The following is a 13125-nucleotide window of genomic DNA, read 5'->3' as shown; positions in this document are numbered from 1 at the left end:
CCGCACATCTCTGTCCTTTTGACTACAAACCATATCTTTCCTCACTTGATTCCTCACCCCCACTATTTTGTTTAAACCCCTCTCCACTGTCCTAGTTATGCGACTCAACCAGAACACTGGATCCAGCACAGTTCTGGTGAGACCATTCCAATGGTACAGCTTCCACTTTTCCCAGAATTGGTGCCAGTGCCCATGAATCAAAACCTATTTCTCCCACACCAATCCCTGAGCCACGCATTCAACTCTCTAATCTCACATGTGCAACAACAATTTGCGCATGCTTACAATCCAGAATACTTTGAGGTTCTGTTTTTTAATTTGGCCTCTGGTTGCTCATGCTCCTTATCCTGGTTCTATCCATATCATTGATATCTCGGCGGACCACGGCAACTGGATTCTCTTTCCTCAAACTGTAAGTTAATTTCCAGTCCTGAGCAGATGTCCCCGAACCCTGCCCAGTGCAGGCAATGCAGCCATCTGGGCTCTCGCTCTCGGCTGCAGAGAACTGTGATAATCCTGACTATACTGTCCACTGCTACTGCATACTACAACATTTCTATTTGCCACCCCTCTAGAATGACTACCTGTACCATTGTGCCATGATCATTTTGTTCATCCACCCTGCAGCTCACGCTGTCATCCACTGAGCTAAAACCTCAAACCTGACAGCTGCTCACTCCCTGAAGTCTCACCACTTTTTATGGCTCTGTTTTATTGATGAGGAAGGAGGAAAGTCTTGCATCTATTCACTTGTGCTGTTGCAGGGCGGCACAGTGGTTAGCACTGCTGCCTCACAGCACTGGGGACCAGGGTTTGATTCTCACCTCGGGTGACTATCTGTGTGGAGTTTGCACTACCTCCCCGTGTCTGCGTGGGTTTCCTCCGGGTGCTTCGAAGTTTCCTCCTACACATCCAAAGATGTGCAGGTTAGGTAAATTGGCCATGATCAATGGACAAGTTATGGGGATAGGGCGGTCGAGTGCTCTTTCGGAGGGTCAGTGCAGACTCGATGGGCTGACTGGCCTCCTTCAGCACAATTCTATTCTGTGAATAAGACAGGGATCTAGAACTGGAAAACCATGGATTCGGTAGTGGAATATTTCATGCTGGACATTGCTGTTTAATTTCCTCTGCCTGTACATTAGCTAATTAGCAGTTAATAAGTTCCTGATCAGAATTTTGAATAAAAAGGAAAACAAATTAATTTTGAAATCTTGTCTTTAACTTGTAATTTGTATGCCCCTATTTGAATTATAAAAACATTATTATTTTCTATCTATAGCCAAGTGTATCTTTAATAACATAGGGTGCATTTTCTTCTCCAAAGGACACTGTTTAAGAGAGCACTCTGCCCAGTTGAAAACAGAAAAGGACAGCTTAAAGGAATGGGGTGAGGTAAGATTAAAAGTTCCTAAGGAAGTCGTTTGTCATTAACTGTGAAGATTTAGATGGTTTTGTTTGAATATATTAGACTGATTTCACAATCTCCTTACATCTGTTCCCTTCAGTTCATCATTGTAGCTTTATTTTGCTTTAAGTTTGGGTCAAATAAATTGTCTCAACAAAAAGACAGCTCATCAAAATTGAAATCAAAACCAGATAATGACTTGTACTTTTGGATGAAGTGACTATTTTTCTGCACAACATTTTGATTGGAATGCTGATGGCTATAGCTAGCACATTTGAAATCATTTTCTTTTACTCAAAAGATGAATGAAACGTTGAATGTTGGTATGTATTTTTGACCCATTTCTAATTATGTTATCTGTCCTGTTTCTCTGGTGTGAGTGGTTTACTTCTGTGTTTCTTTCTGTCTCTTACAGATGCTGTAATTGCTAAAGTTATCATGTGTAAGGGGGTACCCGTACATTTCAGTCTTTTGTTTTAAATTTACAGTACCCAATTCATTTCTTTTGCCAATTAAGGGGCAATTTAGGATGGCCAATCGACCTATGCTGCACATCTTTGGGTTGTGGGGGTGAGATCTCCGTAGACACGAGGAGAATGTGCAATCTCCAAATGGACAGTGATCTGTGTTCGAACCTGGGTCTCGGTGCCATGAGGCAGCAGTGCTAACCACTGCGCCACCGTGCGCTCCATATTTCAATCTTCTATAATACAACCAAATTGCTGGATGCAATAGGTCAGTAGCATTTATGGAGAAAGGAACAAAGCTAATGTTTCAGGTCAATGATCTTTCATGAGAACTTACAGAAGTTAAAGATGTAACAGTTTACAAACAAATACATAGGTGGGGGTGGGAGAGGTGGGCCGATGGGAAGGTCTGTGGCCATGCAGAGGGTATGAGGTATTATTAAGAAAAGGAATGAAAGTGCAAGAGAAAGGACTGGTAATGGGATAATAAAATATGGATGCAACAGAGATTTAAATGGACTAGAACCAGGAGCGTTGCCTGAGAAAACAGGTGTCTGTGGTTATGATCTGAAAGTGAACTCGCTGAGGGTGGTTGGCTGTGAAGTGCCCCAGTGAATGATGAGGTGCTGTTTCTCAAGCTTGTGTTGAGCTTCATTGTAACAGTATAGAATGCCGAGGATAGAGTGTGATTAGGTGTGATTAAGAATTCAAGTGGCAATTAACTGTAACTTCAGAATCATGTTTGCAAACTGAATGGAGATGGGGCAAAGCAGCCACCCAGTTTGTGTTTGGTCCTGCAGTGCCGATGAGATTGTGAGCAGCAAATAACAGTAAACTAAATTGAAACAAGTATGTGAGTCGCTGTTATACCGCAAAGGTTTTGGGACCCTGGGCAGGTGAAAGGGCTGGTGTTGCAGCCCTGTACTTACATAGAAAGGTGCTCAGAAAGGGGAATGGATATTCTGTTGGTGGTAGAAATAAACTAGGATGTTTTGGAGGGAGTGACTCTTCTGCATTCTGAAGAACCAAGTGAGGGGAAGAATTAGCATCATGCAGAATGTTTGGGCGGGTATGATTCCTTAAATACAGAAGCTGATAGAGTGGAAGATGAGGAGAAGGGGAGCTCTATTGTGGCTCTTGGGGGAATGTGAGTGTGGGATGAGTGGAGTGTGGGATAAGTGGGATGGAGACAATCAAGGGACTGACTTATCAAATGGAGAGGAATCCTTAGTTCAAGAAAAATGGGGACTGATCAAGGCAGTAAGGTGGATTGTCAAACAGATGTGACTGAGATGGCAAAACTGGGAGAATGGATAATTTCTTAAGAAAGTGGGATGGGAAGAAGTGTAATCACGGTAGCTGTGAGAATCAATGTGAGCACAGTCTATTTTGATGGACAGCCGATCCCCAGATTACAAAAGGCTAGCATCACTCTCTGTCTTATGTGCAGGCTCTGATTGCTTTTCCCCTATGTACTTTAGCTGTACTCTGAATCATGAATCATGTATCTTTTTTTCATTTCAATCTTCAGTCTGTGTTATGATTTATTCCTGTTCTGTGATATCTAGCAACTATGCAATAAAGATAAGAGAACACATTAAGTTAATCTTGGATATAAGCGTCTCTCTAAAATTTCATGTTTAGGTTATTTTATAAATAAATTGGTATTTTTTTCTTCCTAGTCATTCAATACATTCCAAGCCATAAGTCTGTTAGTTAACCTCAAATATGCAAAATGTGCATGTAACTAGAGTTACTTGAACAGTGATCAGTAGTTTTTATGGTACACTGGTCATCTGTGCTCCAGTGGTAATATTATCTTGATCATTTAAACATTAACATGCATTTTTCATAAAATCATAGAATTTACAGTGTAGAATGAGGCCATTCAGCCCATTAGAACATAGAACACTACAGCGCAGTACGGGCCCTTCGGCCCTCGATGTTACGCCGACCTGTGAAACCATCTGAAGCCTATCTGACCTACACTATTCCATTTTCATCCATATGTCTATCCAGTGACCACTTAAATGCCCTTAAAGTTGGCGCGTCTACTACTGTTGCAGGCAGGGCGTTACACACCCCGACTACTCTCTGAGTAATGAAACTGCCTCTGATATCTGTCCTATATCTATCACCCCTCAATTTAAAGCTATGTCCCCTCGTGTTGGTCATCACCATCCGTGGAAAAAGACTCTCACTGTCCACCCTATCTATCCCTCTGACTATCTTATATGTCTCTATTAAGTCACCTCTCAGCCTTCTCCTCTCTAACGAAAACAACCTCAATTCCCTGAGCCTTTCCTCGTAAGACCTTCCCTCCATACCAGGCAACATCCTAGTAAATCTCCTCTGAACCCTTTCCAAAGCTTCCACATCCTTCCTATAATGTGGTGACCAGAACTGCACGCAGTACTCCAGGTGCGGCCGCACCAGAGTTATGTACAGCTGCAGCATGACCTTGTGGTTCCGAAACTCAATCCCCCTGCTTATAAAGGCTAGCACACCATATGCCTTCTTAACAGCCCTATTAACCTGGGTGGCAACTTTCAGGGATTTATGTACCTGGATGCCGAGATCTCTCTGTTCATCTACACTACCAAGAATCTTGCCATTAGCCCAGTACTCTGCATTCCTGTTAGTCCTTCCAAAGTGAACCACCTCACACTTTTCTGCATTAAACTCCATCTGCCACCTCTCAGCCCAGCTCTGCAGCTTATCTATGTCCCTCTGTATCCTATAACATCCTTCAGCACTATCCACAACTCCACCGACCTTTGTGTCATCTGCAAATTTACTAACCCATCCTTCTACACCCTCTTCCAGGTCATTTATAAAAATGACAAACAGCAGTGGCCCCAAAACAGATCCTTGCGGTACACCACTAGTAACTGAACTCCAGGATGAACATTTGCCATCAACCACCACCCTCTGTCTTCTTTCAGCTAGCCAATTACTGATCCAAACCGCTAAATCACCTTCAATTCCATACTTATTTTCTGCAATAGCCTACCGTGGGGAACCTTATCAAACGCCTTACTGAAATCCATATACACCACATCAACAGCTTTACCCTGATCCACCTGTTTGGTCACCTTCTCAAAAAACTCAATAAGGTTTGTGAGACATGACCTACCCTTCACAAAACCGTGTTGAGTATCGCTAATCAACTTGTTCTTTTCAAGATGATTATAAACCCTATCTCTTATAACCTTTTCCAACATTTTACCCACAACCGAAGTAAAGCTCACAGGTCTATAATTACCTTGGAAAGAGCACCCTACTTAACCCCACACTTCCACCCTATCCCCGTAACCCAGTAACCCCACCTAACCTTTTTGGATATAAAGGGGCAATTTAGCATGGCCAATCCACCTAACCTGCATATCTTTGGACTGTGGAAGGAAACCGGAGCATCCGGAGGAAATCCATGCAGCCATGCAGAGAATGTTCAGACTCTGCACAGACAGTGACCCAAACCAGGAATTGAACCTTGGACCCTGGAGCTGTGAAGCAACCACTGCGCTGCCCCATTACTAATTTGTAACATTACTAATATGTTTTTGACAAAGTACAGGATCTGGAAAGTTGAAGATGTGTGAACAATTAATCCTTTTCTGTTATATTTGAATCCACTCTAAATACGTAAAATTTTCAGATATTGACATGCTCAACACAGTTTACATGTACTGTGTGAATTTTGCATGTTTCTGTATAATTAATGTTGACATTCATAAATATAATTCTTTCTGGATACAAAATGGGTTTTGTTTGAACCCTGTTGGCTGTGCTCGTGATTGTCCATATAACTAATTTTAAAGTTATCTAAATATTCAATGTTATTTTTTATTGCACTTTCTATTCAATCCAAACAATGTATAAGTGTTTTTCCTGGATGTTGTAGATATCTTGCATATACTTAGTTTACTTTGTACAGAAGGTATGTAATACGTAACTGGTTTAGTCTTCATCTGCTTAATTAGCAGGTTTACGTCAAAACTGATTGGGCCTTGCTCTCTGAAAGATGCCGTGACATATGCCTTATGAACCATTTCCAGGCTGTGTTTATTTGTGATTCACACAAGGGAATCACTTTCTGTACATGGTCCAATTCAGTGTCAGTTATACCGACTGTGACTGTTTTAAAGTGAGAGTCGCCTTAGGTGTAGCTGGTGTCTTGTATCTCATTTCATTATTTGCAATTATGCAGGCATTTGAAATTAAGTTCTGAGATGCAAACTGAAACCTGATATTGGGGAGTAAATTAAACAGAATTGTCTCATGATTGATGCTCCCCATTATGTTCTGTTCATTTGTCAGTCGAACAAAAAACAAAGAACAATACAGCACAGGAACAGGCCCTTTGGCCCTCCAAGCCTGTACCGGCCATGATACCAATCTTTGCCAAAACCCTGAGCATTTCCTTGTGCCATACTCACCTTATCCATGTGTTTGTCAAGATGCCTTTTGAACACCGTTAATGTATCTGCTTCCACAACCTCCCCTGGCAATGTGTTCCAGGCACTCACCACCCTCTGCATAAAATACCTGCCTCGCACATCTCCTCTAAACTTTGCCCCATGGACCTTAAACCTATGCCCCCTGGTGACTGATTCCTCCACCCTGAGAAAGAGTGCCTAACCATCCACTTTATCCATGCCCAGTCATTGTTACTAAAAATCTCATTAGAAATATATCAGGCTATTGCTTTCTTCATGGGACATTTTGCAAATGCTATCAACAAGATGTTGAGAAGCATTAAGTGTGAGGGCTTATTCATCTTGCATTATTTATTACCATTTAATGTTTTCTACAAATTAATATTTTTTTGGCAGCTGAACATTCCTTGGAAGCCCTTGTTCATTCTTGACAATTCTTATACACGTGACAAGTGCTTGTATTCACCACAATGCCACAGTGTTTTAAATAATGAATAGACAGCATTAAATCAGCACCCAACATGGTACTAGAAACCACAATTCTGGCTTTAAGAGCCCCATTAAGTACCAACTGAGCCAGTCTGGAATTGCCTGCACAAACTTGCTTCAGAAGACTTGTGAGCACTATTTCTATTTTGTACATCTGCGATGCATTGCAAGTTCAACAAGCATATCTCCATAATAAAGAAGAGTTCTGAAGTGGAATTTGATGCGCTGCAGCCAGCCTACATCATTGATGTCTTTGTCACCGAGGTGGCATGGTGGCACAGTGGTTAGCACTGCTGCCTCATAGCACCAGGGACTCTAGTTCAATTCCAGTCTTGGGTGATTGTGTGGAGTTTACACATCTTCCCCCCCCCCCCATGTCTGTGTGGGTTTCCTCAGGTACTCCAGTTTCCCCCCTCAACCTAAAATGTGCAGGTTGCGTGGGGTTATGTTGTTGTGACGCTAGGGCGGTTGAATGCGTTTAATTAAGGTGCTTTTTCAGAGGGTCGGTACAGACTTGATGGGCCGAATGCCTACACTGTAGGCGTTTCATGGTCTGAAAAGGCATCAGAATAATTTGCATGCGCTGGTGGCCACAGTGCAGGCCAGGTAAATATGCACAACCATTACTGACGCATTTCTGATTGGCAGCAGGGATTGGTGTTCAGTAAAGGTCTCTCACTTGGGCAAGTTCTAGGAGCTTATGAATTTCCAGACCATCTGTTCACCAACCTTCGGTGTTTGCATCCTTTCCAGTAAATCACGGAACCTAATTTTCCACCTTAAGCTCCCAATTGCCCGAAGCTCTGAACCTACATTACTTTGTATTTTATCCTCTTTTCTACTAATACTTTTTAAAAATGTTATTCCTTTCTCAGAGTTACAAAGCACAGAGCTGACAGAGGCAAACCCCTAATCCATCTCCTTTCTTGCTCCAAAACCAATTCAAATTCAAATTGAATCCTATTCATGGTCCCCACAAGAGAGACATACTAGATCCAAGCTGACAAGAACAGGTATTTCACCTGATCTCACGCTTGATTTTAGCCAAAAGGCCGGGAAGCGATCTTTTCTGCTAATACCGAGTTCATCTTATCCATGAAACCAACTTTCAGCTTTTTTGCCCCCCACTCCACTGAACTGCTGACAACAGCACTTTTTGTCAGTGTGTAGTCTAGCTGGCATTGTAAATTGTTCCCTCATTTCACCACCATCTCCTTCCTTTTCAAAAATGCAAACACCACCTCTCTCTTCAAACAGTCCTATCCGGGCTCCGCTCTGCTGACAAACTATCATGCCATCTATAATTTGTCTTTCCTTTCCAAAATCTTGACTGTCTTGTGCTCTCTCAAGCCCATCCCTGTAACACTATTTGGATCTCTAAAATCAGGTTTCCATCCAGTTACGGCATTATAATGGTCTAACCAGAATCACGGATGATATTCTTCATGACTGTAATTATGCTACGTTATTCTGTTTTGTTCTCCTTTTATGGCTGTGTGAATACCAAATGTTGAAAACTTGAGTATGATCCCAGGACTGTTTGAGCAATTGCTTAGAATGACAGCCATTAAAAAGGAAGTGACAAGTCCTTTGAGGTTAACTATTTATTTAAACTATTAAAGATATGCTTGTCCTGGCCAAGGCTCCACATTCAATCACTCTAGGTAGTGGTCTGGGAGACTTCAAGGACCTTAAACCTTGCTGCTAGTTAAAGAAAGATGGGTGGGATTCTCCTGTCGCCGAATATATCAAGGACACAGTCCAGCAGGGCTCTTGCTGCTAGTTAAAGAAAAATAGGCGGGATTCACTGGCCGCCGACGCCAAAACGTGTTCGACCGGAGAATACCCGTTTCCAACCAAATCAGGGGTGGTGCCGCTTTCGCGATACTCCGGCCCCTCCAAAGTGGCGTACTCTGATAATACACCGTGCGCCGTATCGACTGTCTCAGGACGTTACTGAAGGTCCACCCCCCCGATACCCCGCCGCTGATTGGCTGAGTTCCCGACGGTGTCGGTCACATGTACTATCATCTGTCAGGAACTCGGCCACAATTGGAGGGTGGGGGTGCGATCTGCGGGCAGGGGGGGACTCTGTCAGGGGCTGGGGGCACTATTGGGGGGTGGTCCAGGGCTTGCGAGCCTGCCAAAGGGAGGGTATTATTTTGCAGGCCGGGTCCGTGCACGGCCAGCGCTATGTTACACGGCGCGGCCATGAACCCGGCAATTCCCTGAGCCGTATCGGCGGCTAGCGCTGGATACTGTACACTGCTTGGCTGCTAACCCCCGGCCAAATGGAGGATGCGCCAAATGTTCAGGTGTAAAACGCGACTGTTCCCATGCCGGCGTGAGGACGTAGCCTCGCAATCAGAGAATCCAGTCCTTACAACATACAGTGCAGAAGGAGGCCATTCGGCCCATCGAGTCTGCACCGACCCACTTAAGGCCTCACTTCCACCCTAACCCAATAGCCCTTCCTAACCTTTTTGGTTACTAAGGGCAATTTATCATGGCCATGCCACCTAACCTGCACGTCTTTGGACTGTGGGAGGAAACCGGAGCACCCAGAGAAAACCCACGCAGACACGGGGAGAACGTGCAGATTCTGCACAGACAGTGACCCAGCGGGGAATTGAACCTGGGACCCTGGCGCTGTGAAGCCACAGTGCTATCCACTTGTGCTACCATGCTGCCCTTTGTGTCCTCCTACTCGTCCTTTCTCAATATATATATAATTGATGTTCTATCTGAACACCTCTCAGCCTGAACAAATTATTTTTAGGAAATATGTAGATAGTGAGCACCCTTGGATGCTGTAAATCGCTTAAAACAGCTTGCTCCAAAAAATAACTCCCTGAGAAAAGAACAAATCCTGTCATTGCCAATCTCCAGGTCAGGGACACGACATGAACAAAAGCGAATATTTAAGAGTTCTTCCATTGCTTTTTACAGCTGAAGTCTCTTTACAAATGCAGTCATAATCAATAAAACATCATGCATCAAAGTGTTCCTCAGACAAGCAGCTTGTGGTCAAAATGTACAATGGTTTCTGAAACACATATTTTCTATTTTCGACAGCAGAACCAGAAGAAAATGTATCAGCAAATCTGTTTTTCAAATAACTCTTGTTATTTTGTAGACCATTGCCGTGAACAAAGCTGACCAAAATATTTTAACGGACTTTGATGAAAAACATGATCAATATCTGATACAACTTCAATACAGGAACAGGTAATGTTGCTTTTCATTCTTCCTATCATTTATTTTCTTAAATTCATTTGGGTATTTGAGTGCATTGGGTATCTAAACTGTTGAATAGGTGTTTTTTAAACTTCATTGAAGCCCATTTGAGTCAATAAGCGATTATTATTATTATTATTATTATTATTATTATGATTATTGAAGATGCCATTTTCACAGAGATTGTGCGTGGTATTCTCCTCCTGGAGGATGCCCAGAATGCATTCCCCGATGGGATGGAGAATCAGGCGTCGGGGCAAAATCCGAGGCCCAACTCCCGCCCCTACCCCTGCACCGCAAATCAGCCCCAACCCCCCACCCCCTCCGCCCCACACCGCACTGCACTGTACAGCAGCTGCCAACCCTAGGATTGCCTGGGCACCCCACCCCCAAGCAGGGAAGAACCCCTGTGAGAGGGGGGCACCCCCATGGGGACACCCCCACAGTGACCCCTGTGAGAGGGGGACCCTGGAAGTATTGACCACATCAAAGAAAGGTAAGTGCAGTGAAATCATATGCTTGAGTGATTAGAATGTACTTGGTACTTGGAATTCATTTACCTCTCTTTGATGTGATCAATGTTTGCAAACATTGGGGTTTCATCATTTAGGCCACTGAAGTATGAAAGGATATGAATGGATCAAAGATGCAGGTGGATTTTACAAGCTGTCAATCATAGACCACTACAGGAAAGCTATGATTGGCGTGCAGATAGTGGATCTGTGGGAACCAGAAATATGCGGCAGTCCTCCTTTGAGGAATGGACGCATGGATGCTAAGTATTACAGCTGTAATGCTTTCCACAGCTTCCCGTCTGGTCTTCTCTCTAGCTTCCAGACAAGGGTCTCATTACTTAGGGGCAGGTGGGTGGGTTCCCTTAGTCAGGGGTCCATGTGGCGGGGGTCCCCTGTCACAGGAGTCCATGTGACGGAGGTCCCCTCTCACAGGACTCCATGTGGAGGGGGCCCCCTCTCACAGGGGTCCCTGAATTCACGGGGTCCCCCTGTCACAGGGGTCCCCTGTGGAAGGTCCCCCTGTCGCTGAGGTCCCCTGTGGAAGGTCCCCCTGTCGCTGGGGTCCCCCTATCATAGGGCTCCTTGGGGTGGGAGGGTCCCCCTATCACGGGGGCACTGTTGTAGTGGTGGGGGGTCCACCTATTACTGGGGAACCTGTGGCGGGGGGGGGGGGCACACCCCTCTATCACTGGGGTTTTGGGGGAGGGTCCCCTATCACAGGGGTCTCAGGGCTAGTTGCTGTTTGGGCCGCCCCCAATTTGGAGGTGAGGGTGGGGCACCCAGGAAATGTTGGGGAGCTATTGTGTGGTTGGGAGGGGGTGGGGACTGACTTGAGATGCAGACGGGTGTTTGGCTGGCTACAGGAACTCGTTATCGGGCTGTCCCTCAAGGTGGTGGCGCGATAGTGGGATTCCCTGGGAATCCTCGCATTCCACACCATGCATATACATGCCGTGGCTGAGGAGCACTGAATTGAATCCTGCTTTACGACTGTAAGGGGTTCGTAAAACTGGTGCAATTCAGCTTTGGTGGGATAACATAGGGTGGGATTCTCCATTTCGCCAGCTGGTCAATGGGATTTAGCATTGCGGGGCAGCCCCACACCGTTGGGAAATCCCCGGGCTGTCGGCAAAAAAGAGCATCCCGACGGCGGAGAATTCATCCCATAGTCTCCCAAACAGAGAATCCAGCTTCATGTTTTTTTTAAACTGAGAGTCTGGATATTACTATGTCCTTAAACATTGCTATCACTATTCTTAGTTCATTATAAATGCTATGTGATTTGATTTATTGCATTTTTTTGGGACGTAGTTTGATAATATTTGGCTGTTTTAATTGTAAACATGGTGATAATTCTAAATTTTAAATCGGAGGTAATCAGCAGTCGAACACCAGATAACTTCAAAGAGCCTTTTATTTACCGCGGGGCTGCAGCACAAGTGTAACTGAGTTACAGCAAGTGAAAAAGCAAATTTTTCTTAGTTACAGTTGACTATATATTCTTACAAAACTCCTCAAGCCTTTCAATCATTAGTCATACAATTAGCTCATTACTCCCCTCCTACATGTAATTATTTCTTCCCATCATTAGTAATAGTTAGTTCACATGTTTCATAGTATAGCAAGTCTTTATCGACAGTCCTGAGGAGTGTAGTTCTCACAAACCGTTAGACTCCCACGGATAGTTCACAGGCTTTCCAGACAGCCAAGGCTGTGATAACGCCTTCTCACAGAAGCGATTCATTTTAAAATGCACGTACACATTTTGCACAAACTTGACATTCCATTTCCCATCAAGCTCTGATTTTTAACTTGACCAAACTCTCATTCCATTTCCCATTAAGCTCTGATTCTAACTTGAGCCAAACTCTCAATGGCATTATTGCCTTTTTAGAGTTTGCTTATCTGCGTGGGTTTTCTCTGGGTTTTTTTCTCTCGCTCTCTCACTCTCGCTCTCTTTCCTCCCTCCGGTTGAAAAAAAGCTGCCTCTGCCTGCTGTTCTTTTATTTCTTCTGTTTTTTAAAAATTTAACTAACCATCTAGCCCATTACTTTGATAATACCTCTTTCTTAAGTGTCCTATTTGTCTTGCATTACAACAGTGACTACACTTAATTATTTATTGGTTGTATAGTACTTTGAAAGACCCAGCGATTGTGAAAAGCACTACACAAATGCAAGTTTTTCTTTCCAACTCCCCTTCTTAATGTAATTCCCAACTGCACGTCATAACAGTTCTTTACTTAATACTAAAATTAAACAAAGCACATAGAACATAGAACAGTACAGCACAGAACAGGCCCTTCGGCCCTCGATGTTGTGCCGAGCAATGATCACCCTACTTTAAACCCACGTAACCCGTATACCCGTAACCCAACAATCCCCCCATTAACCTTACACTACGGGCAATTTAGCATGGCCAATCCACCTAACCCGCACATCTTTGGACTTGTGAATATGTGAATATGAATATGTGAATATTCACATATATTCACGCACATGTGAATATATTTATTCTTGACTACATAGTAATAGTATTTTGACAGATACGTTTTCTCATTAAGCACTTGG

General features: G+C 43.8%; 1 protein-coding gene across 2 annotated transcripts in view; it reads left to right on the top strand.

The window, feature by feature from the left end:
- LOC119978090 (katanin-interacting protein) overlaps positions 1 to 13125 on the top strand; it is a 307079-nt gene that overhangs the window by 68470 nt on the left and 225484 nt on the right. For both annotated transcript variants that reach the window (XM_038819487.1, XM_038819488.1), the window contains exons 2-3: positions 1328 to 1395; positions 9940 to 10031. In XM_038819487.1, the coding sequence (XP_038675415.1) occupies positions 1328 to 1395; positions 9940 to 10031 (160 nt within the window). The remainder of the gene's footprint in view (positions 1 to 1327; positions 1396 to 9939; positions 10032 to 13125) is intronic.

This window comes from Scyliorhinus canicula, chromosome 15 (genome assembly GCF_902713615.1).
Source record: "Scyliorhinus canicula chromosome 15, sScyCan1.1, whole genome shotgun sequence".
Classification (NCBI taxonomy): domain Eukaryota; kingdom Metazoa; phylum Chordata; class Chondrichthyes; order Carcharhiniformes; family Scyliorhinidae; genus Scyliorhinus; species Scyliorhinus canicula.
The sequence above is the reverse complement of the archived record's forward strand: the minus strand, read 5'-3'. Positions and strand labels throughout refer to the sequence as shown.